This window comes from Ipomoea triloba, chromosome 3, assembly GCF_003576645.1.
Source record: "Ipomoea triloba cultivar NCNSP0323 chromosome 3, ASM357664v1".
Taxonomy (NCBI): Eukaryota; Viridiplantae; Streptophyta; class Magnoliopsida; order Solanales; family Convolvulaceae; genus Ipomoea; species Ipomoea triloba.
This window is the reverse complement of record NC_044918.1, coordinates 18,543,409-18,569,425: the sequence shown is the minus strand read 5'-3', so window position 1 is coordinate 18,569,425 and position 26,017 is coordinate 18,543,409. Positions and strand designations below refer to the sequence as shown.

Here is a 26,017-nt window from a genome sequence, read left to right as displayed (position 1 = left end):
TTTTTTTTTTTTTTTTTTTTTTTTTTTTTTTTTTTTTTTTTTTTTTTTAGTTGTTTTGGAGAAAATAATATATTTTTCAAAAAATTGATTGGAAAAGTTATTTTGAGCAACTTTTTGAATGCTAGCGTTTTGGAGTAAGAAGATGTTACAAAACACTGATTAACCAAACACTTATATTGGTTGTTTGAGTCAAACAACTAATAGTGGTCAAACAAGTCAAACGCTACGTTATTTAACACTATACTTAACAAGTAAGACTGAATTTTCAGTATAAGGTGTTTGACTTTTTAGAATTTTTAGTGATCAAGTCAAACAGCTAACGTAGCATTTGCAAGATTTAACTGTAAGTGCGTGATATACAAATCACTAAAAATAAGTACTTAAAGTAAAGATAGAGAGATATTTTTATAGTTGTTTGGTTGGTGGTATAATTTTCCTAGTTCACTCTTTCCCTTAATACCATGGAAGGATTTCGCTGTTACAAAATTACAAGTGAACATTCCTTGAACAAAGCCTAAATAGAAAGTTGTTTTGCTACTTGCTTCTTCTCTTATTGTCCTTCAATCCAAGGGTCACCAACAGAGTCACCTTAATCTTCATTCATTTGGCCTCTTTGCTGCAAGCAAGATCAACCAAGTCCTCTTGTGCTACTTTGGCTTCCAACACTTCAACAACGATTAGTGTTTTTGTCTAGAATCATATGAATGTCAAACACTTGAATCTAGAATAACTTAATAAAAGCTTAAAGTGTTGAATGTAGCTCTAAATGATTCTTTCTCTATCTAGTATTTTCTCATATTTGTCTCATCGCCCAAAAATTCTCTTTCTAAGTTTTGATGATGCTCTATTTAGATATACTTGTAAAGTTTGAAGATTTTTGTTGATTTTGAAAACTTTCAAATTGATATGTTGTCATTCCCGTGTAAATTGGCAGTTGCATATACCACCTTAAGACGTATAAATTTTTTCATTAAGCTCAAATTCTGTAGAATTAACGCAAGCTAGATTTTCATATTAACGCAAACCAGCTTGAGCTCTGCACCCAAGCAAGCCACATCTGCGCATTATCCATTGCCTTTGCATTAATTATTCTCCATGCACTCTCAATGGCAGTACTAATGATGGCAAGGGGGGAACTGCAAAACAAAAGTATCAACAGTAGGCATGTATTTACAAGCACCCTGCGCAATTTCAGCGAGAACTTTGTAGATCCCAGATGATTTCAATATATGTCAGTTACGTTGCCAGGGGCGCACTAGAATTTGCACTTGATTGACTCGGATTACCATACACATCTCTAAGCCTAGTTACTTTCAACCTTAGTTGAAGATTTTTACCGTGATGCACGAAGAGAACAACAACTACAACAAATATAAAGTGAATCCAGAGCAAAGGCGAACCTTTTTCTATATGATTGATAGTAGCGTAGCTTTGGAGAACTGATCAGCAATTGGAGCCTTCCCAGCGTACATATTCAGCGGAAGCATCACAATGAGGGCAAGAATCGCGAGGAATAGAAGAATGCCGGAGCTTCCACCTTCAATGATGAGGAACTGGGCGGCGACCACAGTGTGAGCATAAATATAATATGTGTAGTCCAACTATCAGCTTAGGCTTTTAGTTGAGATGGAGCACATGCTTTAATTTGGTATCAGAGCCATGCAAAAGATCATGGGTTTCGTCCAACTATCAGCTTAGGCTTTTAGTTGAGATGGAGCACATGCTTTAATTCAGAGTAAAGGAGGAGACCAGAGTAAAAAGACGAAATTAGCCCTGCCTCAAACGACCATTAGACGGAATACTTAAGACTGAACCAAAAGTGGAACACTTCTAATCAATGTGGCAAAAATAACTAAAGCGGACTAAAATTGAAAATGCGCCAATAACAGTAGGACCAAAAAAGACATTCACTCTTTCCTATCCGAAAAAAATAATGGCAATACATGAATTTGGAAAAATAAATTAACAAGATTCGTTGCATATCTTGCATGGTTGTTAACCCACCATACATTTTTGCGCAAGCCATAGCTTTTTCAAAAAAAAAAACAAAAAAAAAAAAAAAAACAAAACAAAAACGAAAAAAAAAAAAACAAAAAAAAAAACAAATTTTGACTTTATTATTTTGATGTTAGAATTTCATGTCTCTAGCTTGATTTCTGTGTCCAATTGCTCTTTTTTTTTAAAAAGAAAAAAAGAAAAAAAAAGATATAAGGTAGTAATCAACAGACATTCTCTAATAGTTCTTTCAATCGTCCAGGCTCACTACAGATCCCCTCAAATCCGGTCAAACAACTCAAAACAATAACAACTCATATGAATCCGCTCTCGTCTCCTGTCTCTCTACTTCTCACTCAAGAACTCAGAAACAAGGAAGGAATCTCCTTTAACTCAAACAAAATTCAAGATCCACTTAAGGGTCTGATTTTAATTAGCATAAAGTGATGTTCGATTCACTTAACAACAAAAAAAGAAATTCTTTCTAAATAACCAAGGAATCTGCTTCGCGTCTTTAGACTTATACTCACGTTGATCCCCTTTGTACTTACATGCGCTGTTATACAACACTTCACTCACGCACAACGCCTTCAACAAGAACTATATGAATAGCTAAGTAGCGCTAGTTTAAACTAGAAGCCACTTTTTTTTTTTTTTTAATCTCTCCTCTATGGAAAGAGGGATGATACGTGGTATACCTTGATCGTTTAGTCAACGAGACGTACGTAAGTCGACATAGCTCCATGTATATGTTCTTTGGAGCTAGAACCAATCAATAGAATAAAATAATTATAAAGAGAAAATTAATGATAATTAATGCATTAAGAAAGATTTCTGATTTAAAATGTCTTGACTTTTGATGTAGTAATAAATTTCTGAAGTTGATAAAAAAGTATTGTTTGGTTCTTGGAATATATTGAGAATGAAATGCCATTTGGTGGAATAAATTTATTCTGTTGTTTGGTTCAATTTTTACAAAACCAGGATGAACGTTGGCGGCATGCTTCACACATGCAAGTCGGACGGGAAGTGGTGTTTCCAGTGGCGGACGGGTGAGTAACGCGTAAGCACTACACTTAGATTTATTGGATTTGTTGCAAAAATATCGGTATTAAACCCGAAACTCCCAGCAGACGGTTTAATTAGCTGAAGAATGAATCAAGGGTGGGGTTTTTTGATAAATGGGAAATTCAAAAAAATGTTTGGAGATGAAAGGGGGGGGGGGGATGACTACAATACCCGGATTTAATCAGATACAATTTGAAGGATTTTGTAGGTTCATTGATCAAGGAAAAATTGGTTAAGAGGGAATTATCAATACGATTTATCTCAGATTATCTGAATTCGTAGGATTGAACTATTCCATTTGCAATGGAAATAATCATTCCCACGCCCTTTAGTATTTAACTATTCCTAATCACAAGGAATATCTATTTTTATTATTTAAAAAATATGTTTATAAACCCTTCATATTAATACATATATTTCTAACTTTCTAAGCACTTACGAATAATCCATTAATTTTCCATTATCACTAAGGTACGATAATATATATTTCTATTTTTCTTCCTTCTTTCTTTCCTTTTTTTTTTTTTTTTCCAATTTCATATGTGCACGTGTATATATATAATTTTATTTTTTCTTCTATTTTCCAGTTCAATATGTTCGTATATATGTATTTATTTATTTTTCCTCCAAATTCTATTCTATTCTTTTGAACCTAACGTAAAGGAAAGATGAAAGGAAGGGGAATCGAAAATTCAAAAAGTTGCAGAGTGCCAGAGTGGCAAGAATAGGTCCCACATAATAGAAAAACAAAAAAGTTTGGAAGAGAAATACCATAATTATCCACGTAGTTGCGATGTTTTGGCGACTGTTAGGGGTTTTAGCCGTGTCTGGGGTTTTAGGGTTTCTTTCCTAGTCCACTTTGGACTTTTGATTAATATATTAATATGTACTCGATTTGATTTTCTCCTTCCCGATTAAGCTGCGGCTAGGGCTTCCATTCTCATCATTCTTAACGAATAAACCCTTTTTTTTTCTGTTTTTTTTTTCTTTATAAAAATTTTCTTTGTGAGGGTTCACACAATACATATATACAAAGCCTCAATCTTGATCATTCTTTGAAAATAAATCAATTTTCAATCTGGGTTTTTGATTTTTGTGTAAAAAGATTTGATTTTTAGCAGAGGCTCTGGGTGTTCTTGAAACTGATCATCAGCACACCTTTTCTCAGGTTTGCTTGCTCTGCATTGATTTTTTGTTTTTAGCCCAAAAAAAACAGCTAGGAATTTTAGTTTTCGAAATAATCATATGAATATTTGTGATTGACCATATATAAGATTTTCTTGTTTCCTCCTCATTGCAAGTTTTAGGATTTAGTTGTTTCTTGATTATTGTGTAGAGTTAAATAAAAATCTGCATTCATTCTATACTCTATATATTTTTTAATTGAATTGCATTGGTTATAAGTGTATTGATCTTGTTAAAAATTCGGATCTTTGATTATTATTAGTTTTTACTGGAAAGAAGAGAATGAGCTTTCCTGATCCCCCACCACCATCTCAGTCCTTTGTGTCATTGCCATATTCTGGAGGGGATATGGGAGGTTTCTGGCCTCCACTGCAGATGAACCAAGAACACATTGAGTTGTATTCCCAATTTGATAATGAGCCTCCTCTTAAAAGATCAAGAAATTCTGAAATCAATCCATTGGTTTCTTCAAATGCCCAAAATCCGAAAGTGAATCCACCGAATCTCCCTGGAAAAGGATCAAACCATATATTTTATAAGACGCGCATGTGTGTGAAGTTCATGGAAGGGAATTGTAGGAACGGCGAGCATTGCACTTTTGCCCACGGGGCTGAGGATCTTCGAGAGCCCCCTCCGAATTGGCAGGATATTGTTCGTGAGAAGGATAAGGATAGGGGGGCGGGGAACTGGAATAATGATCAGAAAGTAATACATAGGATGAAGATTTGCAAGAAGTTTTATAATGGGGAGGAGTGCCCGTATGGAGAGAGGTGTAATTTTCTACACGAACGCTCGCCACAATTCAAGAATGATATGGCAAGAGAACAGAGGGAAAGTTCTGCTATAAGCATTGGAACTACAGGTTCTATGCTGGGGAGGAGAAGTGACTCCGATCAATTCGAAATTAACCAACATGCTAGTGTTGATTCGGATGCTTACCGGATTAAACCTACATTTTGGAAAACGAAGATATGTAGCAAGTGGGAGATCACAGGTCAGTGCCCCTTTGGCGAGAGGTGTCACTTTGCTCATGGCCATTCAGGTATGCCAATGATGCAGATCGGAATTATTTTACATTGCTAATATGTTAGAATTAGTATAATATTTCTTGGTTTGCTTCACATTACACTTGTTGTCTAATTGAGTTATGCCACTTTTGTTGTCTCTGCTTATTCATGGTGTTAGTAAGGCAGGAAAATGGCAAAATGCATATTTACTTTTTCATGAGAGGACTTTGTTTTGTTTTGAATCAAGAACATTACGACTGTAGTGCTTTCCATTCCGAAAACACAAATATATGCAGCTTAATGCTTATTAATGTTGGTATAGTTATTTGCATTATGATATGGAGTATTTTATATCTAGAATTCTAGATGCAATTTGAGCCACCCCCCATTAGTTTTCTGTTAATATCTTAGCATTACATTGTCAATAACTAAAAACAAGAAGAGGAAATACGAACTGTTGTTTTGCTGCATCCTTACCCGGGTAGACAGCCTGGTCGAAAAAGATTATGCCCAAAACATTCGAGTCATGTTTGCATTTGATGCTTTCTTCAAATTGTACCTATAATGCTAGCATATGTTGTCTTTTAATTTCTTTTTGTTATGCTATACCTCAGTGATACAGTTCCAATCTTGTCATTTAAACACGATCCCGCTTTGCCAATTTTCCTTAAAATTATGTTATTGCTTTCTTGTTTCTACATCGGGTCTTAGTGTTCTTTTTCCCTTCTAGTTGTCTCATGTTTGAGAGTTTTATCTGTTTGACAGAGTTAAAGGCTCCGACTGGCAGAACTGAGATGGAAACAACAACAAATTTTGCGCCCGCCCCAATCAAGCCTCTCGCTCCTGCAGTCGATCCATCCCCTGCAAACGCGGTTCCATGTGTTCCAGTGAAGGAACAGCAACAACAACCAGAAGAGGGCAAGAAGTTCTTGAAATGGAAACCGACCAAGAAAATCTGTCCGATCTATGCTGATTGGATCGAGGACCTAGTCCCGCCTCACCTCCTGTGTCGAAAAGCAGAAGACGAGTTCTAAACGAGCACATGATCATCTGGGTCGAGTCTTTTCCTTTACACACTCCGAAGGGAGAGTGTGATCAAGATAAATCAAGATTGAAAACATTCTTTCCACTTCGTCTAGTTATTGCAATTTTTTCGATTATCATTTGAGATTTTACTTTCACTACTTGATAGTTTTGGAGTCTGGAATTTTGCACTATAATTATTTTTTCTTTGGTTGTAAAGAATTGTAATAAGCTATTACTTAAGAGTTCTCTTCATAATAACTATTCTTATTTCCATTGCTTAAAATTTGTATCAGTAGTTACATACTTACCTAGATTGTTTCATACATGCACATTGAAGTATGACATGCCGGGAGCCATCAGTGAGATACCACTTAAAAGAGTGGGCTACAACACTAACCTATTACATTGTGGCTGCCATGTAAGAACAAAAGTTGGCGTTAGAGCGTCTCAATAGGGGAATTTTGGAAGGTTTTTGTAAGTGCTAATGCATATGTGGGCGAAAGAGAATAAGTTGAGTTCTTATTGGAGACACTGATTTTTTGTCCGATTTAGGGGGTGCACCAGAAGTGCCCGGCAAAAGAATATTTTCTCCTGGTGCACATGGGGTGCACCAGAAGCGCCCAGCAGAGCGCGTGCACACCACGCACCACGCATCTGGACACGTTAAACATACTTGACAACCTAAAAACCCACAAAAAATAAAAATAGTATAAATAGTATTATTTTTATAGAGCATTTTGACGTAAACTTAATAGACTATTTAGTCTGTTTGGTTGGAGGAAATAAGAATGCCACTTCTATTTAATTCAGAAGACAAGCAAATTCATTCGTTTTCATAGAATTAGAATATCCCATGTCTTTTGCTGATATTTTCAATTTGGCGATTCTTGGAAAGAAAACAAAAGATACTATTGAAACAAAATTACCTTTTTTATAATCTAAAATTGGTGTTTCATTTGTATGCTATAATTAAAATTTTAGTCTTTATACCAAACACTAGAATTTCAATTCCTACTAACCAAATATTATAATTTAAATTTAAATTTTCAATTTATTCCTTTTTTCTCTCTCATAATTTTCTCATTGCAACCAAACTCCCTCATTATGTATGAAAATTTTTAATTATTTTTTAACAGGAATTTGTAATTTATTTGCGGTCAATTAATATTATATATGAATTATAAATGAAAATTTGTAAGTCAATAAAGACGGATATTGAAAACAAGGTAAAAAATCGACAGACAAACAAAATTTTGTGGCTAAATCATAGGACAACGGTTGATGGAGCCCACGTTTCTCAAAAGCTACACGTGTCACATAGGCATTTCCTAACTGGTCGTGTCACTCACCCACCCTCACGAGCGCGCGGTGGCGAAGCCGCCTGCTTTCTCTTCACAGTTGAACCTTCTCTAGCTGATGGTGAGAAATGCTCTTTCTCCTGTCTTCCTCATCGACCAAAGCCGTTTCTCAACTCCACTCTCTCTCTAAAACCCTCAAAACCAACAACAAATCTTGGATCTTCATCCCCGCCATGTCCGTGAGTTTGAATTCTCACGTCTTTGCGGGAAACCCGATTAAGCTTCGGACCCCGAAACCCACGGACCCGTTTTCATCAGCTTCGGCTATCCGGACCCTGAAAAACCTAATCTTGGGTCAGACCGACGAACCCCTTTCGCCCAATTTCAAAATCTTGCCTTTCAGAAAGGGCCGCCCTTTAGCCGGCTCCTCCGGTAGCCCAGACCCCAATTGGCACCTTGGGTGGTTGGATTTTGGGGACTGTAGGGGTTTGCTGGAGAATTATGCTGTGAAGCTGAGTGAAGAGTCTTTGGTTTATTTGGGGTCCAAGAATGGGGAGGAGGATAATCAAAGTGTTGTGTACTGGGCTGTTGATGTTTCTGAGGGTGGTAATGAGTTGGTGAAAGCATTGGGTGCTAGACAGCTCTGCTTTGTTGAGCTGAGGACTTTAATGGTGGCTTCTGATTGGGCGGATTCTCGTGCCATGGGAGAACTTGCTATTGCTGGTCATGTGAGTGTTGCTTCTCCAATCTTTTGATCCATTTTCATATTCTATGCTGATGGAGGTGGATTGGGAACTTTGATCATTTATTGATATATTATGATTGTTACTCTGGTCTTAATCAACACTGATTGAAATGATGATTGTATAGATTGGACCTATAAATTGTGTACTGACTATCAATTAGTGAGTCCTAAACACAACTTTTACAGTTGGAAATTAGAATTCCTCAGTATATTTCTCTTCCTCGCGTCCAACAGGATAGGATAGGAATATAGGATTGTGGATGGGTGAATAACGGTGACTCGGCCCAACAGGATAGGATAGGATAGTGGATGGCTCAATCACGGTGACTCAGCGGCCACTCATTAGGTGGGAAGACCAATGTTGGGCTCCCACAATGAGCCCACCACATTGGGTGTAACTCTTGCACTACGCCTCGATCTTGTATCCTTGCCCATAATCTACCACCAGGAACCAATTGAGCTGAGCTGCCCGTGCAGGCGTATATTTCTCTTTCTTTCTTGTAGGGATTAGTGAGCTGATTCTTTCTTTTAAAATCAGCCATAAGAAGCTGCAATTGTTTGGAGTGTTTAAAAAAAAACACTCCAAACTGAAATGTAGCAATTGAGGGATCATAAGTTTGATTAATCCTTGGGCTTCAATTTATTTTGCAGAGGCTGTTGAGTTGTTGTTGAATGATTGATTCTCTTCATTTCAATTTATCATAAGCTCTCCCAATCAAACTATGGTGCTATTGGATTTTTTTTTCTCTTTAGCTTCATATAGAGTGGTGTTACCATAATTACTCAAAACAACCTCGGTAAATTTACTAAGCTCATAACCCTTCCATGATACTAAATTACTAACTTGGAGCTTTATCAGGCCAGAGCACTTCTTGAATGGCATGGTGTATCACGGTTTTGTGGATTTTGTGGAAGTAAGACTGTGCCTGCAGATGCCGGGAGAAGGAAGCTGTGCTCAAATGAATTGTGCAAGAAAAGAGTTTATCCTCGTGTTGATCCGGTACACTCTGACATTTGTTTCCTTTTCTTTGTTTGTTTTCTTCATTCAATTCTTTGGACGTGGCTTTACTAGTTTGACATGCGTGATGAACTGAATATCTTCACTTTATCTGCGTTTCCTTGCAACAGGTTGTCATCATGTTAGTCATAGATAAAGAAAATGACCGTGCACTATTGAGTAGGCAGTCAAGATTTGTGCCACGTATGTGGAGTTGCCTAGCTGGTTTTATGGAGGTATGTGGAGCACTTTTCATCTTTAGAAAGAAAACCGAACTGTCAGAGTGGCAATTTAGAGCTCCTGTTTACTTGTGTTGACAGTTTGGTATGAACAAGAAATAATACAAAAATATATTCTATGCATTCGCTGTGTTTTCTAATTTTTTATTCAGCAGAAGCATTATTTTTCCTACACTTGTTAATTGCCATATTTATTCTGTCGTTATTAGCCAGGAGAAAGCTTAGAAGAGGCAGTGAGAAGAGAAACAAGGGAGGAAACTGGTATTGAAGTCGGTGAAGTAGTTTATCATAGTTCTCAACCTTGGCCAGGTACAGTTTTCCTGACATTTGTGAACGTTCCTTCCCCAGATTTTACTGGACTGTAACTATTTCTGTTGAGTGAAATGGGGGATCTTAATTTTGTGGTTATCATAGTAACATATTTTAAAACATTGGTACCTTTTACAAACAAAGAAGTTAGTTCAGCCACCACATAAAATGAATGATTCTAAATCGCCTTTAAAATGAAAGGAGAATTGAGCTCAACATAGCTCTTCAGTGTCTTGTTTGACTTAAAACTTCAGGGTAGTGTTGAATGAATGATGGCTTTCTTATGAGTTCGTTATATGTCATATGTGCAAAATGAGCACATAAGTTGCAGATTGTCCACATAAATTTAAGAGTCATAAACAATGTAAATAATATCCATCGTGGAATGTCAAGAATTTTGGCCTCTAGACATGCATTGTTTGGGTAAACAATATTAAGCTGACTTCTTACTTCCTAGACTATATATTACATGAACCTGGGGGTTGTGGTTGAGTGGTAGGGACTCATCCATCCTTAACCAAATGTCGATCCTTGGCTTTGGGTATGGAGCAACCTTAGATCTCCAGACCAGCTATCTCACCCTCATAGGTGCCTACAATTCAGCGAGGGTATTAGTCACTGTGTTCGATGGTGGAAACCTTGAGTTACACCAAAAAGACTATATTACATGCAATATTTCCTGAATCATGCTCTTATTGTGTGGTTGTATTGCAGTTGGACCCAGTAGTATGCCATGCCAGCTAATGGTAGGGTTCTTTGCATATGCTAAATCATTCGAAATCGAAGTGGATAAGGAAGAATTGGAAGGTAATTTCATTACTTTGTACTGCAACTTCTTGTTTTCTGGCCAAGGCACTTTTGGCTCTTTTTGCTTCAAGTTGTTCATATTGCACTGCAATATATACACAAGCATCATATCACATATGATGGGCAGAGTCACCAATCACCACACACCTTCGAGCCTTAGCCACAATTTGAGTCATTTACTTTTTTTCTCGTTTTGTTGGTTCTTGAAATCCCTTTTCTCTATAGATGCTCAGTGGCACAGCAGAGAAGATGTGAAGAAGGCTCTCACTTTGGCCGAGTACCACAAGGCTCAAAAGACAACCGCCGCTAAAGTAGATCAAATGTGCAAAGGCGTTGAGAAAGAGCAGAACTTGGCCACAACCTATAATGTCGATAGCGGGGAGCTTGCTCCTATGTTTGTCCCCGGCCCTTATGCAATCGCCCATCATCTAATCTCTTCGTGGGCTAATCAGGTTGGAATAAATAATGGCAATGGAACGCAATCAAAACTGCCTGCTGCTTCGCTTCCAAAGTTGTAGCCCATTTGTATTCTTAAACTCCTCGAAGCTGCTTCCCGAGATCAGTTGCTCCATAAACGTAGGAATTCAGTCTCTTTCCTTCGCCTGGTTTGTATTCAAGACAGCAGACGAGGAATGGACCAGGAAAACTTGGGTGGCGCCATTGCTGTGGGGAAGTAAGCTCAATGCCCTTGGGGTTTCTCTTTATTTACATCAATGTATTTTCATCTTTCTGGTGATGTGCAATATCCAATTCATATTCTTTGCTGTTTAAAATGTAGTAATAGAATTTTATATCTGGTGTGAAATTTGTGTTGCTCAAATGGAGCAACAGATTTGAGAGACCTTTTCATACAGGGTTGTACTGAAACTTGAGTTTGAGAGGACTTTTGTATTAAAAATAAGGAAAATAAGGAAAAATTGTCGAATAAGGCTGTAATTATCCAATATTCCAACTTAAAAGGAATATTTAATATTTTACAATTAAACATATTATCTAAATATGCATTTCATAAGCATGACATACAATGACAATAATGTTTTTAAAATTATATTAGTATATATTACATACAAAGTAATACATATGTGTGTGTTGTGTGACTATACATACATCGGGGCGGGGCGGGGAGAGTACTCCTCATCCCCGTCCCTGGCGGGGAATTCAAAAATGCCTCATCCTTGTTCCCAATTCCCTATTTTTGTTCCTGTCACGTCCCCATAGGGGCGGAGAATCGAGTTTCCCGTTGAGTACGGGTACAATTGACATCCCTATAACCGAGTGTTACTAGACCACAAGGTCTTGGCAAACAATTAGATTCTTAGGTCTTGACAAGCGATTAGATTCTTAGACTTTAAAACGTTTTAATAAAACACTTGAGCTTACTAAAATAGTGCAACTAAGTCAATTTGATATTTTTTGCCTGTTAAAAAAATGTTGCTTGCTATGTTATCAATTTTTTTTGAGTACTACTGACTTTGTTACAATGCAGTATCTGTTCATAGCAGAGTCAGTAGTACGCTGAGTAACTATGAACAGATACTACATTGTAACAGAGTCATTAGTACTAAAAAAAAAAAAGCCCTTTCTCTGCTGCTCTCCCATCTGCTTCCACCGCCGACCTTCGGCTAGAGCTCTAATGGAGTTTTGAGCCGGCGGTTTCGATTACCTTCTACGTTTGCTCTTCTCTAGTTCTTCCGCCCGACCACCGTCGCAACTCCATCCGCCTCTGACCACCGCCGCAGCTCTTCCTCTTTTTCTTTCTCCCTCCACCTCTCCGCCGACGCCACTGCTCTCTTTCCCCTCGATTCCGTGCCGCCACCGCTGCTCTCTTCCTTTTCCTATTGCCGTACCGCCGTCGTCCTTCCCCTCAGCCACCGCCCTTCTCCGGCGAACAGCCGCCGCGCCCCACCACCACCTCCCTCCTTCCTTTTAATAATATATATATATATATATATATATATATATATATATATATATATATATATATATAGCTAGTAGGTAGGTATTGGGGTTTGTGTTAGTAGTCTTGAGCTCCCAACCCTACTTTGCCTTTATCCTCTTTTATTTTGTTCCTTTTTATGTTTTTGTCTTCATAATAATTATTGTCTTTTTCTCTCGTTACTTTCACGAGCTTTTCATTATTTTCATAAGCATAAATCGTTTAGTTTCATTTCGGCAAGTGATGATCTTGTCCTGGGCAACGAACAAAAAAGAATGACGATGAATGCCCAAATCTTTAATGAAGCTTTAAACTCTCTAAAGGAACATAGCTTCCTAGTTTTGAAACAGTACTACAACATAGTTAGAAACGTTTTATGTTATGATTTAATAAAATAGTTATGTTTACCTTAAAAAAAAAAAAAAAAGGAAAAAAAAAAGAGCGTGTACATCTACTGCTGTAAGCTAGACCGCACTAGATTATTTCCTATGATGCTCAGTAGTCAGTATAAAGTATAAAACCTCTACAAGAGTTTGATTCTGTCATTCTACATAAATCTTGGAACTTCACTACTTTGCCCCCATCACAAAGCATTGATTGAAAATGTCACTCTTGTTCAAGAGACTAGCGAAGGCTGCGCCGATCGCATTTTCTCAAGCTTTTCGAGGCGAATCTAAGTCGAGCTTCGCCGGATTTCGCTTCCCTTTTGGCGCTGTTGCGGCGGTAGCCGGCGGGGCCTCCTACTTTTACTACTTTTCTTCGCCCAATTTGGTAATTTCGCATCTCGGCTTCATCTGGATTTCGTTTCATTTTAACATAAAATAGAAAAAAAGTATGGCTTTCATCGTCTTGTGCTTATTGTTCGTTGTAGACTTTTGGAATTTGGCGCTTGCATTAATGACGTTGAACAGTTTCTTGCATTGGTTTGATTCTACAGTTTATTTTGTGGTTTTGAGCTATTGGTTAGGGGTTGTTGATGTTTGATAGGGACCTAAATCTGTACTCACCCAACAAGAAAGGAAATCAAGACAAGAATGGTCATAATAATCAATCAATCAACCAAATCAAGTACATGATTTGCAGGCAAAGCCATTATTCAGGGAGTGGAGCATAAAGTTAGGGATTGATAATTACATAATTGGTTGCTTCTTTAATTACATATTGTAATAGATTATATAGAGACCTTCCTCTGGGAGTGAAGGCATCGAATTAAGTTCTGCAAAATAATAGCTCTAGTAGCTGGGCACGAAAACATTCTTGCAGGAGGGTGCCTCATGGTATCCATTGTGTGTCCCTTTTCTTTAGATTTGTAATTGCAATTTTGGCTGTTTTCTGATGAGGGTCTAACCTAGTGCAGGAAGCTTAGCTCCCCTCATGGAATTTGAGTAGCCTTTTTTTTTTTTGCTTGATTACCCCTAGTTTTGGGGGTATATTATTTTAAATGGAATTCTTTGTTTAAACTTGGTAATGTGTATTTTGGTTGTGGGATCCTTGTGTCCTTTGGTTCCTAAGTTACAAAAGAGTATTGTTATTGTCATGCATTGTATTGTTGTAAATATGTAATAATTGTTGGTGACGGAGTGCTATAGGTTTCTGTTTAAATTATTTGTGTTTGCAATTGATGGAAAAGAAGATGTAATCCGTCAATATGACACTATGTTATTTGAATTTTGAACTATTGATGATGCTGAATGCATCTAGGCATTAATGAGATACATTGCATTCTTTTCTTTACAGTATCAGGGGATGTTTCATTGATGTTTCACTTACTGCTTAGAAAGCTAACTTTTAGATGTATGTTGATTGTTGAAATTGTTTTGAGGTTTCACTGGGGCATTGGCTTTGTGGAACAAAATAGAGTGATATAAATGTCTTTCAATAATTTGATAGAGGCTATGATCACATTCCATGTTTGTTAGTAGTCACTTATTTGATGTGGATCAGGTCTATGTAAGCTATACTTTTATCATTTCATTTGACCATTTCAACTGAGTTGGTGAGCTGGATGTTTAATCCTTGTCTGTATAGACTACAAAGCTAAGTGCTTTAACTTTTTCTCTCTAAATGCAGGTGTATTTGGACCAAATCAATGAAGATACAAGCCGCAAAACTGGTTTGCTCCTCATTCTGGCCCATTTTTCATAGGTTTTTCTTTTATTTTTTTTTCCAAGTAAGATTTTATTCACAAAAGAAGGCGGACTAAAATGGCGCTTACAACTGGCTTTATGAATGGCTAAATTTGCATTCAGCCCAGGAAGACTCCTTTTTTTGCCTTAGTTAAAGATAGTATGATCTAGTATCTGTTTTACTTGCTGTTGTTGGTGCAAAATCCCTGGTTTTTTATGCAGTTGGAAATAGAATGGATAGTACTGTTCTTCTAAATCTCTTCTTTCCTTTCAGCTCTTAATCCTAATCAGTGGATTGAATTTAAGCTGGAGGATAGGGCACCTGTCAGCCATAATACTCATCTGTTCAGGTTAGTGATATTTCAGACCAAATATTTAATATTTTCAAGTTTCAACAAGGTATTTGTAAAGATCTGATACTATATTTTTTTCATCCCTTTACTTAACAGTTGATAAATGGTGTGAAAGGCTGATAATCAGAATGAGTTTTAAGCTCAAAATGTCTAAAAAAAATTTGATTTCAATGCCATTAAACTAGTGAGAGCTGCTAACTTGGACCAGTAAGATAGGTGGATTGGTTTACCACAAACTGTCCTAAAGAATTTAATTATAGCTTAGCAATTGTAATTTAAGTACAACTGTACAAGACGTAAGTGGTGCCTCTTTTGGGGATCAATTCTATTATTTTCCCATTTGGTCAGAGGTCTTCGGCTTCTGATGCGGTTGCTGAAAAGAAACTCATGTAGTAATGTGCATTTATGATAGACCTATAGCAGACAAGATTTCATGTTGCTTTTTATATCATTTCCAGATTTGTATAATTATTATTTTCTAAATTGTTTTATATTCAATCTTAACAGAAAAAAACTGTATGATGGAAAATCTGACTATTTGGAATATTCCTCCATATTTCTAGGTTTTCATTTGATCCCTCTGCAAAGCTGGGTCTGGATATTGCATCATGCATCATTACAAGGTAAGCTAGAGTAATGTGAGTATTTTGTGTATGACTTCATTGCTATACTCTATTTTAATCTTTCTACATTGACACATTGTAGAGCACCAATTGGACAACAAGATGCTGAAGGAAAACCAAAGTTTGTCATCCGCCCGTAAGTGTTGGTTTATCCTCTCTCTCTCCTCTTCAATTGTATGGCCCTCTTTTCCCCACCTTCCTTTTGCTACACTTACTATCAATTTTTGTCTTCTCTCAATGACTTCTTTGCTCTTGTATTGACCATTATCTATTGTATATATATTAGTTGCTTTTCACTGTTTTCTTTGCCATATTTGTGCTAAGACATGCAAAAGCAAAAACATTTTTTTTACACCCACACCACCAAGGCCCCAAAGCATCCCTCTGGATATATGTGATCTTTACCTCTTGGGTTTAGATCAATGTATACCTGAGAAGCAATATGGTGGGTTCCTTTATATCTATATTCTTAAATTATGGTAAACTGAAAGGAGTAAAATATTAATGAAAGAAAGGAAGGATATATGCCAGAAGAAGATTTGATCAAGAACTACTGCTAAGTGCTTCTGTGCAATATATGTTCTTCCACTAGAAAGGCTCACAAGTCTCTTATATAGAAGGTAAAATGTAACAGCCTTTCAATGAATTTGGAGGTGCCTTGTTGGTGTATATTAGAGTATCTTTTGGAAAACAATTGGAGATTTGGTGTATAATAGTATTTTGGACAATACACATTCCTACTACTGCTATCAACAGTATAATAGTCTTTTAAAAAATCGAGGTTCTGGGTTGTGGATGGCCTTTGATGTCTTTTACATGCCTTATTATTAAATAGATACTGAAAATTCAATGGACAGTAAGTTTCTGAAGTGTGTTCCATTTTCAGTTATACACCTATATCAGATCCTGATGCCAAGGGCCACTTCGACCTTTTAATCAAGGTATATCTTATATATCTTGTTGCTTATATGATGTGTTGTGTTACACTGTTACTTAATCTATTAGAATACTCATGTTTTTCCAATGGTGATTCATGTAGTTCTTATCACTGGCTAAAATATACTGCAGGTTTACCCTGAAGGAAAAATGAGTCAGCATTTTGCAAGCCTAAAACCTGGAGACAAAGTAGAAGTAAAAGGGTTGGTTAATTACAGAAGTGAACTTCTAAGCTTACAGTAAATTAATGTACGCATACATTTCCATGCCGCTGTTGTTGTTTGTTTGATTGATTTTTTTTTTTTTTTCCTCTTTTTCTTTCTGTTTTTGCAGGCCCATTGAGAAGCTCAAGTATAGGCCAAATATGAAGAAACACATTGGCATGGTAATTGATGGCCTTCATGCTGACATGCTACTTGATCGTCGATCAACAACATTCAGGAGTTTATAGCTTATAATAATTAATCTAAAGAAATTTGATTGTTACCAAGCCAAGAATCAACCAAGAATAAGATTGATATTATTTTCGTATACACAGATGGATGTCAGTTTTTGAAAAGAAATTGTATTAATTAATGAAGGTGTGAGTAGTGAGTAGATCTTGGATATTGGCTAAGTTCCCCTATGGATAACTTTTACAAAGCTAACAATATCTGAAGTTATATACAGATAAACAGAATTTAGTTGCACTTAAATATATTTTCACTTGATTGAGTTTGCTTTCCTGTGCACAGATTGCAGGGGGCAGTGGCATCACCCCAATGCTCCAGGTGATTGAGGCCATTCTCAAGAATCCTGATGACAACACTCAGGTAGAAAAAAATAATTCAATTTTTTGTTTCCTGCATATGAAAACTGAGTGCCATAAATTGCTCGTGTGGGTGCATGCCACATTAACTGTGCTATTTGTGAAAGGGTGCTTGCCAGATTTTCTGTTTCAGTCATAAAAGATATTCCAATTCAATGGATTTTATAGATAGCTCATGAAGCTTCGATTCTTACAGATCTCGTTGCTATATGCTAACGTGTCTCCTGATGACATACTTCTGAAAAAGAAGCTTGATGTGCTTGCAGCAACGCATCCAAATCTTAAGGTACTGCAGAATCAATTTGAAAACGTTTACATGCTTACTTGTTTGTTCATGAATTACAGTAATTCCTCCTTATCTTTTATTTCCTTTTATTTAATTTTTTGGGGTCATTTTTCAGATATTCTACACTGTAGATAGTCCAACAAAGGAGTGGAGAGGAGGCTCTGGTTTTATATCAAAGGATATGGTCATCAAAGGGTTGCCTCCTCCTAGTGATGATACACTTATCTTTGTAAGTACTCTCCAATGGGCCATAAACTGCTACTGCCACAAATGGTGCTTGAACCCAATATCTCGAACAACCTGAAATCTCGATAGTGATACCATGCCCATTTGCCTTAGAATTAGACTATCATGTTCTTTGGGTTTAGCAGTGATATAATACATAATCCAAGTGTATGCTCCAACTATTTCTTTCGGTTTTCCAGGTATGTGGTCCTCCTGGGATGATGAATCATGTATCTGGAGAAAAAGATAAGAGAGAACAAGGAGAGGTGATTTTTCTTACCTCCATCCATCCCTTGCTTGCTTCTAATAATCGTCAACATTTTTTTTTTTAAAATTCTGTGTTTCGTTGGGTGCAGCTGAGTGGCGTACTCAAAGAAGTTGGATACACAGAAAACATGGTTTACAAGTTCTGATAGTAGTTCTGTAGTTGGAACTAGTTGATTTTCGCAGTTCTCAGAATAAATGAATTTTGAAGAAGGCAAACTCTTTACAGCAAAATTTGAGAGTTGTATTGAGCAAGAGTGTTTCTAGTTTTAGCTTAGTTTTACTTTTTTTGAGGCCTTCCCATAAGAAAATATCAACAGATTCTCTGATTTCGTTACTTGATTTGTGTTTATCTATGAAGCAGGAGCTTCTCTTATGGGAAGTGCAAATGGATTGTGTTATACAAAGTTTATTTAGAATAAATAGATTAATTTTGTACGTATCGTGATATGTTCTCCTTCAATTAAAAAGAAGAGTCACAATTTTTATTATCTTTTTCTTTTATTAATAATATCAAAATATGTGATGAGAGTTTTACTTTCTCTGAGATTTATGTCAGTTTTTGAATGACTATTTACTTCAGAAGTATCATACATTCATACCTGGTAATACCACCATTTTTATTTAGTTGAAAAATTATGCATGCTAATTTATCGTGATAAAAAATAGAATAGGGGTGCGTTTGCGCTAACTCTATTACATTTTTAAAAATTACACAGTACTTTTTTTTTTTTTTTTTTAAATAGAATGGTATTTTATAAATCATATTGCGTTTGAGATCGATATTTAAAAAAAAAAAATCAAATGCAAGTGAGAGATATGTTTCTGACCTCAAACACATATTCCAAAAAAATATTTATTTCTATTTTTGTCTGTGTTTTATAATTATTTTATTTTTTCCAAAAAATATGTCACAGTCTTTCACCTAGAAAATGAAGCCCTCACGACAATAAGCCGAGAGAAGGCGAGAATTAAATTGTCGAGAGAAGGCGAGAATTAAAACCCTAAAATAGAAGAACTCCCTGTCTCCCTGCACTGCTTCCTTCCATTCTCTCTCTCTCCGGCTCTCTCTATATACAAACATTTACATACATTCATTCATACACGCTTCGTCTCTAGAAACGGCATCGCCCGGACGAATCGACGGTGATTCGATTCAGGCACAGGCCGCAAAGCTATGCAGTTTACTGGGGAGAAAATGGAGGAAGAGCTGCTGAAGCGCAACACCGATTGCGTCTACTTCTTAGCCTCGCCTCTCACTTGCAAGAAGGTAAAGCTTCCCAACCTCTCTCCCCTTGAAATGTCGCGTAGTTCTTATTTACTTCATTTGCTCTATGTTTGTCAATTTCTATTTGATACACTTTCCTTCCAACTCTATTATCTGAAGTGTTTTTTGGAGTCCGCATTCAATCTGAGCTTCTTGGAATTATCCAGCATGATCCAAACGCTCGAGTTGTATATATATTTGGCTACATCTATTTATGTATGTATCTGTATGCATACTATATGATAAAATGTTCCTCAAAGTGCGTATTGAAAATTCAGGAACTTCCTCTATTTGGTACGGAGTATAACATAATTAGAAGCGGTTGATGTGTCATTTGGCCTTACTGCATTTTGTTCTTGTAAATGAGTTTATCAGGGTGCCTCTATATACGTAAAACACTGTTTGTGTCTTATGTGCATTTCTTTAGTGCTTACTGTAGCTTAAGAACTATTGTTCAATACTGCTGCTTTGTGCATGCTTTTGATTGCGGTTTTTAGTTTGTTACCAATGTGCTTTAGGTTTTAATTATGTTATTTTTCTGGTATTAGTCATCATACAAGTGCAATCATGTATTAGCTGTCATCTATGATCATTTAGGCAAAGAGTATTTGTTAGAAGAATCTTACAGAACATTACTCTTTTCATTATTTAGTTAAATTTCCACACAAACTAGTAAGTGTCTTGAATTCAATTCAAGTTTATGAAACTGAAGTTTTATACCTAAATGTGACTTCAATATGATCTACTTTTGGTCTTCAACTCTTGGTTCTCAATTAGCAAACAATAATCAATTTAATCCATTTTTTTTAATACTAACCATTCATTGCTTTGCCCATCCACATTCAACAGTAGAGGAACTATTCCTTACTGGTAACTGGACCCACCAATACTATTGGAGAGTTTTTTGGCTTCTAGTTAGTTTACAACATGCTCAAATCTAGTTCTCTTGGATGTGACTCTGGACTTGGACTTGGACAAGTGGAAGACTTTCTGATTACATTAAGGCCATGTATGGGAAGACTTGAGACCTAGATTACAAAGCACTCAAATTTAATCTGCAAGCTTTTCTTCTGTTGATGAATGATGACAGCACAAAGCAGCAGAAGCTAAGGCCTGGTGTAATGGTGGTTCAGAAACAGTATCCTGATTCTGAAACATGTCATTCTCACTATTTAGTTCCAGTCTGAGAATGGGTTGGTCTACCATGAAATAAGGAAGGTGGAAGATGTAGTTAAATAGAAAAATTGTGGCAATTTTGGTCGAAAAAATGAGGGTTGTTATTCACATGTTATTATGTTAATAGGAACTTAAGCAAGGACTCCAGTTAAAAAAATTTCTGCTGGCGTTAAAATTATAAACCAAAGTACAATGTAGTAACTTATATTTTATCCTTTAAAAAAATTAAGCAAGTTTTGTGAAACAGAAATCTGAACTTTCATTGCTTTCATGCTACATTACATTTACTAGTTTGTTGGAATTTTCTTAAAGAACCATTTTAATAAAGTATGAATGAAATAATATATTCTTAGAAGCTTTCTCTTATTAATTATGATTAATGGATAGTTCATAACTGTGGGTACAAATAAAGTTGTTGGATGTGTTATAGTATTACAACAAGTTGAATAGTTGATACTTGATACATACATTAAAAAAACCACATCATATACTATGTATTGTTAGATTAATTTGATTGAATTCTTCATGAACATTTGGGTTTTGTCAAAAAACTGATGGCATGGGTTCTGCTTTTCAGGGCGTTGAATGTGAGTATCGACACAGTGATATTGCTAGGCTCAACCCCAGGGACTGCTGGTATTGGTTAGCAGGGAGCTGTCTTAATCCAACCTGTGGATTCCGACATCCTGTAAGTTTCCATTTCTATTCAGTGTAATATTATGTGCTTATGCTAGTTTGCAGGCATAGTTGATTTGCTTCCTACCATCAACAGTTTACCTTTATATAAATATAATTAACTATATAGTTTCTGCATTTTCAAAAACCTGGGATGCTGATTTGGTTATTCTTTTCTGTTATTAAAATACCTCCATTATTATAGTGGAGGTTTAGCATGCTAAGTCATCCTGAACTAGAGTATTCCAATTCTTGTTGGTTGATAAATTTCAGTGGCTAAAGAAGGGAGATAAAATGCCAGCTATCTATCATCTGTGATTCTTTTGGTAAATCAGGAAGGGAGATTTTTGGCAGATTTGGGCTATAAGTTGATTAAGTTCATAACATTCTTCTTTTTGCTGTTGCTAATGATGTGCTCAGCATAACCAAGCAATATTCCATGGATTAAAATTGCTTCCTGAACTTTATGTTAGATCAGTGGGTTTTGTGGTTCTTTACTCAGTCTCTTATGTGATATATGCTTTCAGAAAAGAAAATTCCAGTGGTTGAATAGAACTGGCAAATCTTGTAGTATGAGATCAATGACCTGTCCCTCCTATGCAAAGCATAACTTGGTTCATTCAGTGGTTGAACTAGCTAACATCAAACTGATGAACTGAACTCCAGCAGTAAATCAGTCATCTGTGTTTGATATTTTGTGATTAGTAGGAACGTTTAATTGTATAGTGGTCTTGATAGACTTCCTGATTCACAAGAGATAAGGTATCTACAATGTGCTGATAGAATGCAACTTCAAGATTTACTTTATCATGCTTGTTACTGCTTTACAGCCTTACAGGATCTAGAAAGATGATAGAGTCATGTTTGTTTTAGATATGCTGGTTTTTAGAGATTTGGCCATTAAGGAATTTTGAATCGCTCACTGTAGGGGTGAGCATTCAGCATTGTTTGATTTTTGGTTAATTTCCGAAATTTTAGCCGAACCTTCATGACTTACCAAAACCGACCGACCAACCAATCATTCGATATAACCAAAACCAACGATTTTCGGTCGGTTAAATATAACCAAAATTTGCTTGTAAAAGTGCTAAATTTATTTTATTTATTTGACTAATGCTAAAGGGATAAATTGTTAAAGCAAACAAATAATATCTTAGTATTTATAGTCCATTAAAATTAATGCCCTCAAGTAGATAGTAGCTCAGTGAAATGTAAATGGACTATATTTATACATTATATGGTCAACAAATGCAGTGCAGTCCAATAGTCCATTAAAATTAATGTGATGGGTTGTGGACTTTCAAAATGTAAATGGGCTAAGGTTGGATTTATTTTATTTTATTTTATTTTTTTTGGATTAACCTTCGGTTTTTCGGTTGGCTTTTGATTTTCTCCTTAAAAACCGATAACTGACCGAAAAACCAAAATGACTGAATTTTTTTTTTACCTTGATAACCTAAACCAAAAACCAAAATATTTGGCCAATTCAGTTTTTGGTTGCCGGTTTTTCGGTCGTCCGATTTATTTGCACATCAGCTCATATACTCTTGAATCACTGCCCATTTTATATTTCATGAAATGTGGTAATAATTACATAGTTTATAGGCATATTGATGAAAAATATCGATACCTTTGCGTGTTATTATAATGATAATGGAACCTTTTAAAGTTGGTAATACCAAAACTTGAAACTTTGGAGCAATTCTAGTCAATTGTTTAACCCAATCCTAAAAAATCCAACTATACTTGAATTGGCTAACACGTTTGCCATATATTAAAGACAATCACTAACTTACATAAATCAATGCAACAAGCATAAATGATCAGTATATATGAAATTACATTATCTTTTTCATGAAAGTAGTGTTCAATGCGAAATAGATGGAGTCTTTTATGAATCTGATAAACTCTTCTATGATATTATAAGCGAATTCAAGTCTCTGGTTGGACCTTTTTTGGATTGAATTAAATAAATTTTCTAAAATTGCACCAACAGTTGCAATTTGTGTACTAAATTACCAACTTGAAATGGTTTGGCTATAATTGTGTCAAGGTGCATTTGTTTGGATTGTTTTCATCAATAAGTCTAGTTTGTAACAAGGTTCTTCCTTTTTTTGAGGGTTTCCTATAAAGGGTAATTGAAAGCATTCCCCTATTAAGAATTAGGATAATGGCTAAAAAATGCAGTTTTATACTTTTATTTTCTAATTCATTCTAGAATAATCCTTTCCTCTGAATGTTTTCCAAAATTGCATGCATATTAGCATTTATCAAAGGGTGTTGGCTGCGCTTGCTTTCTTCTATAACCCCTTTGCTTGAAGATAAACTGTGTCTTATACTTGCAATTCTACAAGTTATGCTTCTTCTCGCTAGTTCTATATTTCATCTAACACTTTTATTTTGCCTTTTTGTGCCGTGTGCAGCCATTGCAGAGTTTTTCTGGTATGTCATATGAATCAACAACTACATACCATCAGCCTGTGGTGCAAGTGAACAAGACAAATGTTCCTTGTTTTTTCTATAACAATGGTTTTTGCAATAAAGGTGATAAATGTGTGTTTCTACATGGACCTGATGATGGTGTACCTACATTGCAATCCTCAAAGATAGCTTCTAGAGTCCCTGATGGACTAGCCGTTGAGAAAAAGAAATGTCTGGGGAGTGAAAAAGGGTCCGCACAAGTGGAAACACATCCTAGTTCATTTGAAACTAGTCTGAAGATATCAGCCAACGCAAAGGTCATGACAGAAGTAAATCTACAACCGGCAACTAATAATCTTACTGATGGAAATACTTCTCCAGGTATTTCAGGATCTCAATCTGAAGAAGCTGTAGCAGTAAAGTTGATTTCTTCACTTCCTGCTGAAGGCTTTACCGAAGGAGGATCTCATTTGGCCACCGCATGGAGTTCAGATGATGAAATGGAAGACAATATAGAGAGAGGAGAATGCTTAGAATCATCTCCTGGTTTTGATGTTCTTGTCAATGATAGATCTGGGGAATTGGGGTATGAAGTAGATCATGAGTACTCACTCCAAAATGATATGGATGGCAGAACACTTGATGAGCAGTACATGGGAGATGATTCTGAGGACAATAGTGAATATCATCCCGTGCATCTAGATACAGGAATTGTGCTAGACGATGAGTGTACTAGTTATCTTTTAAGAAAAATCAATGGCCATGCAAGACAGAGGGTGAAGGATTGTATTTTGCCATGGAAAAGGAAAAACATGCCGACAAAATGGGCTTTTAGTGCTAAGGGTAATATGGACCTCCGCAACCATCTGAAAGGGCGCCAAACAGTTGATCGTTATACTCTGAACCACTACCATAGAAGGCATGACTCGTCTTATTTTAACACCCCAAGCACAAATAGGCCTCATTGTCACAGTACTAGGAAGAGGCATCAAAGACTGGCATCAAAGGTGGAAAGTAAAGCAAGTGGGTCACAATCAGAGCGGGGAAGTTTTCTGAATGGTATCAACCATGAAAGCACATTGAGACACTCTCACATGAGCAGTCGTAGGCAGCATTTTAAGAGGATACACAGCAAGAAGCTGCCTTTTCTGTCTGAAGTCTCAAGGATGGGAGTTTCTAAGAAGAGAGAATCAACTGACAAGTCAAAACTGTTTAGTGCACCCAAGACACTTTCCCAGATCAAAGAAGAGAAGAGAAGAGCAAAAGGGGATTGGAATTTAGGGCCACAGCTGTCTGGAACAAACGTAGAAGATGAATTTCAAGGTCCAAAATCTCTAGCTGAAATCCTCCAGAGCAAAAGGAGGTAGGGTTGCTACTTCTTACGTCTTTATAACAAAATTCCATCACTAAAACTTTTGCCATTATTAGAATGAAGTTCATCTAATTGTTTTTTTTTTTTTTTTTTTTTTTTTTTTTTTTTTGCAAAACCATTGCAAGCGGAACACAAAAGCTGACCATAGCTGTCTATTAGGTTGATTCACAGACAGGGTCATAATTGAACATATAGTATATTTTGTGTAGAAAATTGAAAGATTAGAAAATAGTGTTGAAATTTGCCTAGATGCTTTTTGTTTTGTTTTCCATCATACAATATCGCTAAATGAATGACAAAAAACTTTGGTATCTAATTAGTATTATAATACTTGGTATTAATCATCAAACTTGACTGCATAATGATATATTTAAGCATCGGAGTGAATTTCTTGGATGCTGGAAAGAGGTCTTTTCTTGGCGTGCGCTTTGACGTGTTGACCATATTGGCGGATTTTCATACCGTTGGGTTTGAAGATTAAGCCGTCACATGCTAAAAAACTTGTATAAAATATTACAATATGTAGTGTTTAAGCAACTAATGAAATGCATATTAAAAACATGATACCGTAGTGCGGTACAGCATTTGAAATGGTGTCTTTTTTTCCATTTTCAGATGTCTTTTTTCCATTTTCAGATTACAATAATTAGTACTCCATAGATTTGTTACGTTCTTCCATCTCATTGGACTTGACTCAAGTTGGTGATTTGTGCATAAATTTATGTATTTAAAAATTACATTAAAAATATTATTAAACAAAAAAAATAATTTAAAAATTACAAAAAAAAACATTAAAAGAAGAAGAATTAATTTGACTAATTAACAAGACATGTCACTAAAATAGATTAGAAACAGTAATATATACATCTGGTT

The 26,017-nt window shown here is 36.1% G+C and overlaps 4 protein-coding genes across 5 annotated transcripts; all 4 read left to right on the top strand.

Moving 5' to 3' along the window:
* Nucleotides 1-3,856: 3,856 nt before the first annotated feature.
* LOC116012507 (zinc finger CCCH domain-containing protein 39) lies at nt 3,857-6,564 on the top strand. 2 transcript variants are annotated; one of them, XM_031252061.1, is made up of 3 exons: nt 3,857-4,231; nt 4,511-5,290; nt 6,021-6,564. In XM_031252061.1, the coding sequence occupies exons 2-3, from the start codon at nt 4,531-4,533 to the stop codon at nt 6,287-6,289; spliced, it is 1,029 nt and encodes a 342-aa protein (XP_031107921.1). In that variant the 5' UTR covers nt 3,857-4,231; nt 4,511-4,530; the 3' UTR covers nt 6,290-6,564. The 2 variants fall into 2 exon arrangements, with proteins under 2 accessions (XP_031107921.1, XP_031107920.1); XM_031252060.1 differs by having other exon boundaries at nt 3,857-5,290.
* Nucleotides 6,565-7,643: 1,079 nt separating this feature from the next.
* On the top strand, nt 7,644-11,615 carry LOC116014053 (nudix hydrolase 19, chloroplastic). Its single transcript, XM_031254040.1, has 6 exons — nt 7,644-8,307; nt 9,184-9,324; nt 9,453-9,557; nt 9,770-9,869; nt 10,584-10,676; nt 10,902-11,615. Exons 1-6 carry the CDS (start codon nt 7,708-7,710, stop codon nt 11,192-11,194), a joined length of 1,332 nt encoding a protein of 443 aa, XP_031109900.1. The 5' UTR covers nt 7,644-7,707; the 3' UTR covers nt 11,195-11,615.
* Nucleotides 11,616-13,162: 1,547 nt separating this feature from the next.
* On the top strand, nt 13,163-18,724 carry LOC116011918 (NADH-cytochrome b5 reductase-like protein). The gene is made up of 13 exons (XM_031251351.1): nt 13,163-13,383; nt 14,683-14,725; nt 15,013-15,088; nt 15,655-15,714; nt 15,797-15,850; nt 16,601-16,655; nt 16,783-16,853; nt 16,984-17,035; nt 17,385-17,462; nt 17,655-17,744; nt 17,860-17,973; nt 18,170-18,235; nt 18,326-18,724. Exons 1-13 carry the CDS (start codon nt 13,216-13,218, stop codon nt 18,380-18,382), a joined length of 984 nt encoding a protein of 327 aa, XP_031107211.1. The 5' UTR covers nt 13,163-13,215; the 3' UTR covers nt 18,383-18,724.
* A 468-nt stretch (nt 18,725-19,192) lies between these two features.
* Nucleotides 19,193-25,229, top strand: LOC116014351 (zinc finger CCCH domain-containing protein 17-like). The gene is made up of 3 exons (XM_031254392.1): nt 19,193-19,503; nt 21,254-21,364; nt 23,775-25,229. The coding sequence occupies exons 1-3, from the start codon at nt 19,411-19,413 to the stop codon at nt 25,137-25,139; spliced, it is 1,569 nt and encodes a 522-aa protein (XP_031110252.1). The 5' UTR covers nt 19,193-19,410; the 3' UTR covers nt 25,140-25,229.
* Nucleotides 25,230-26,017: the final 788 nt, after the last annotated feature.